General features: G+C 38.6%; 1 protein-coding gene across 1 annotated transcript; it reads right to left on the reverse strand.

Moving 5' to 3' along the window:
• Positions 1-247: 247 nt before the first annotated feature.
• LOC111211418 (L-type lectin-domain containing receptor kinase V.5-like) lies at positions 248-2,600 on the reverse strand. The gene has a single exon (XM_022712491.2). The coding sequence runs from the start codon at positions 2,426-2,428 to the stop codon at positions 452-454; it is 1,977 nt and encodes a 658-aa protein (XP_022568212.1). The 5' UTR covers positions 2,429-2,600; the 3' UTR covers positions 248-451.
• Positions 2,601-3,391: the final 791 nt, after the last annotated feature.

Genomic DNA, 3,391 nt, shown 5'->3' on the forward strand with positions numbered 1-3,391 from the left:
ATAAACGTTTGCATGAAACACACTTCATAATATAGAAGAGCTTATACCTAAGGAAACACTTAGGACGAAACTAACAGAACCAAATATAAAAGAAATAGCTAATGAGACGAACGACGACTATACCGGCCATGTTTACCTATCCCTTCCTTTGCATAGTTTTCAATTCCATATCTTGGAACTTTATAGGAGGTTCTGTCTCTCTCCCACCCCTTTATGAGCTATCTACACTAGTCTTGATCCAATCAAGTAACGCATAAATTATTGAACAGTACTATTCATATGAGACTGAGATTACGTCGTATTGTGTATACCTAATACCCAGACAATAAGAGAAGATAATGAGCTCTATGTTGCTGCTATTACAATTTACAAAGCATAGTATCAATTGTGAATGTGCATGTATCAGATTTGTAGATCTTGGTAACCAAAGAATCAACTTTCATTTCAATATTTAGCGTGCATGTGAGACTAAAGAGTCTGTGTACGTTGATGTACCCAAAGAATTCACACCAAAAAGAAGTTCCATTGGCTTCTCAGCCCATCCTTTCAAGTTCTCATCCCTCACCACATCAAGAAGATTATCCGGAAGCTCCGAAACCCCACTCAAGATCCTCATAACCGTACTCATAGCTGGTCTAATCGAAGCAGCTTGATGCGAACATAACACACCAAGCTTCAAAACAAGCTCAAGCTGTCCTCTGTTTTCTTCTTGACGTATGTTCTCTTCAACCGCAACAATAATGTCATCTCCTTTCTCCCAAAGCTCAAGAATCCAATCCACAAGGACTTCTTGTTCTTCCCCTGCACGTCGCTCTATCAACCTTCTACCACATACTACTTCAAGCATAACCAACCCAAATGCATAAACATCGGTGCTCGTAGTTGCTCTACCAGTTCTTAAAAACTCCGGTGCGATATAACCTAACGTTCCAGCTACTTTAGATGTCTCTGGATCAAAACCTTGATCATACAGCTTCGCTAATCCGAAATCCCCTAGCCTTGCATTCATTTCATGGTCGATAAGAACATTAGCCGGTTTAATATCTCGATGAATGATGACTTGCACCCATTCTTGATGCAGATATAGTAAAGCAGACGCAACGTTTTTAATAATCTTGAAACGTTGCTCCCAAGTAAGCCGTTCTTGATTCTCATTGTTACGGTAATATAGATACTTGTCAAGGCTACCATTAGGCATGAAGTCATAAACCAAGTAGAGATCTTCTTTATGTCTACAATACCCCAAAAGCCTGACGAGATTCGGATGTCTAAGTCGACCAATGGTCGATATCTCGGCTAAAAACTCGCTCATCCCTTGTCTTGAATCATGAGAAGTCCGCTTTACAGCGATCTCTGCATCGGAACCCGGAAGAGCGCCTTTATAGACTTGGCCAAAACCTCCTCTTCCGAGAAGTTGTTTCTCCTTGAAACCCTTTGTGGCGTCGAAAAGCTCCTTATAAGCAAACCTATGAGGTCCATACTGAATCTCCCATTCCTCGAGAACCTCTTTGACTTTCTTGTGCCTCAAGTAGAAGACAAAACCGATCCACGAGGCGATAAACACAGCGATTAAGGATACAGTTAAGCAGACCGCTAAAATGGTCTTTGTTCTTTGAGATGATTTCTTCGGATACGGAGGAAGGATTGATAGCATACCAAAATCCAGCCTCGGAAACTCGATTTCTCCATTAACAAACCAACTCATCATGTAATGGATTGCGGCGACCGACCCAGTCGACGCAGTGAATCCAAGATACATTTCCTCTTCTTGCAGATAAGGAGAGAGGTCTTTGCTCAATGACAAAAGCGGTTTTCGAGGCGGAACAGAGATGTTAGCAGGGAAGAGAGTAACATTAAGTTGATTATCAGGTTGACTATAAACTATAGAAAGCCTCATTACCTTTCTACTAATCAAAGAAAGTTTCCTAAACTTTCCATCTTTATCATCATAGTAACCAGCAGAAGCAGAGACAACAGATCTCATACCATTAATATTAACCCCAACATGATTATCATCTATATCACCAAACTCCTCATCTTTATTTATATCTAACTCGATAGCTATCACGTTGTTAGAAGCTTTACCGTTGTTTGTTTCGTTGAATATCCCTAAGTACTGATCGGAGGAAGCTCCGGGTAGGCCTCTTGTGGGAGAGATGACGAAAGCCATACCGTGTGAGCCTTGCTGGTCATGCTCCGGGACAATCGCGAAGAAGAAGTTGATTGAGAAAGATGTTGTGATGTTTGTGGATGAGTTTGTGAATGTAACTGGGTTGCTGTCGAAAGCTTGACCGTGTGTGTGTTTTGTAGTGTTGGTTAAAGTGAAGTAGCCGTTGTAGCCGATTCCTACAGATCCTGTTGGGATGAAGTAGCCATGGGAGTTGTGAAAGAACAGAACAAGAACTGCTTCAAAGAGAATAATAAACATTTCTTGATTGTTTATTTTGTTTTTGGTTTGTGTGGAAGAGTTTCATCTTCTGTTAGGTTGAGAAGAAACGTGGAAACGTGAAAACGTGAAAACGTGAAAGGATTGAACTCTTGAGCCATTATTTCATTTCCTGGTCAATATTTGCAGCTAGAAGTGATGATGATATTTAATTCTTTAGGTAAATATTAATGTGAACGAATCAAGCGAATATAAAATGAACTATGAATTTCAACTAACGAAAGTTTTGACTAGGACATTTACGTAATAGTAATGTGAAAGGTATATACAATTAGGTATCAAAAGTATACACTTTTCTAGAAAGTAGAACCCAAAAAAACAATATAATATGAATTATGATTCATCCTGTCGATGTATAGGCTAATAATAAAGTAAGGCCCGTTCGTTTACTCACCCGGATGGATTGTCTGGGTGAAGATACAAATCGATGTTCATTTTGTGCATTATAATGTTACATACAGATGGACCATCCAGCTGAATTTTTAAAAACCCATTTCAAATTCTCGCCCAAATGAAAGTGAGTCTTGATGGATGCAGATGCATCTAATTCAGTACAAAATAATAAATGACAAAAATGACCTTTTAAAATCAAAATTTTATTTTCAAACTCTAAATTCTATTTTTTTGCATATACATTTTTCTGCTATAACCAAAAAATGCATTTTCTCGCAAAAACTAAAAAACACAATTTTCCGCCAAAACCGCAAGATGTGTTTTTCCGTAAAAAAACGTAAAACACACATTTCCATAAAAACACATTTTTCGCCCAAACCAGTAAAACCGCACTTTTCGACCAAAACCGAATAATCTCATTTTTTCCGTCAAAACAAAAAAAAAAAAGCATTTTCCGCCAAAACCCCAAAAACGCATTTTTCTGCCAAAACACATTTTCCCACCAAACCGCAAAAAGCATTTTCTGGCCAAAACAGCAAAAAGCATTTTCCG

This window comes from Brassica napus, chromosome C4 (genome assembly GCF_020379485.1).
Source record: "Brassica napus cultivar Da-Ae chromosome C4, Da-Ae, whole genome shotgun sequence".
NCBI classification, from domain to species: Eukaryota; Viridiplantae; Streptophyta; class Magnoliopsida; order Brassicales; family Brassicaceae; genus Brassica; species Brassica napus.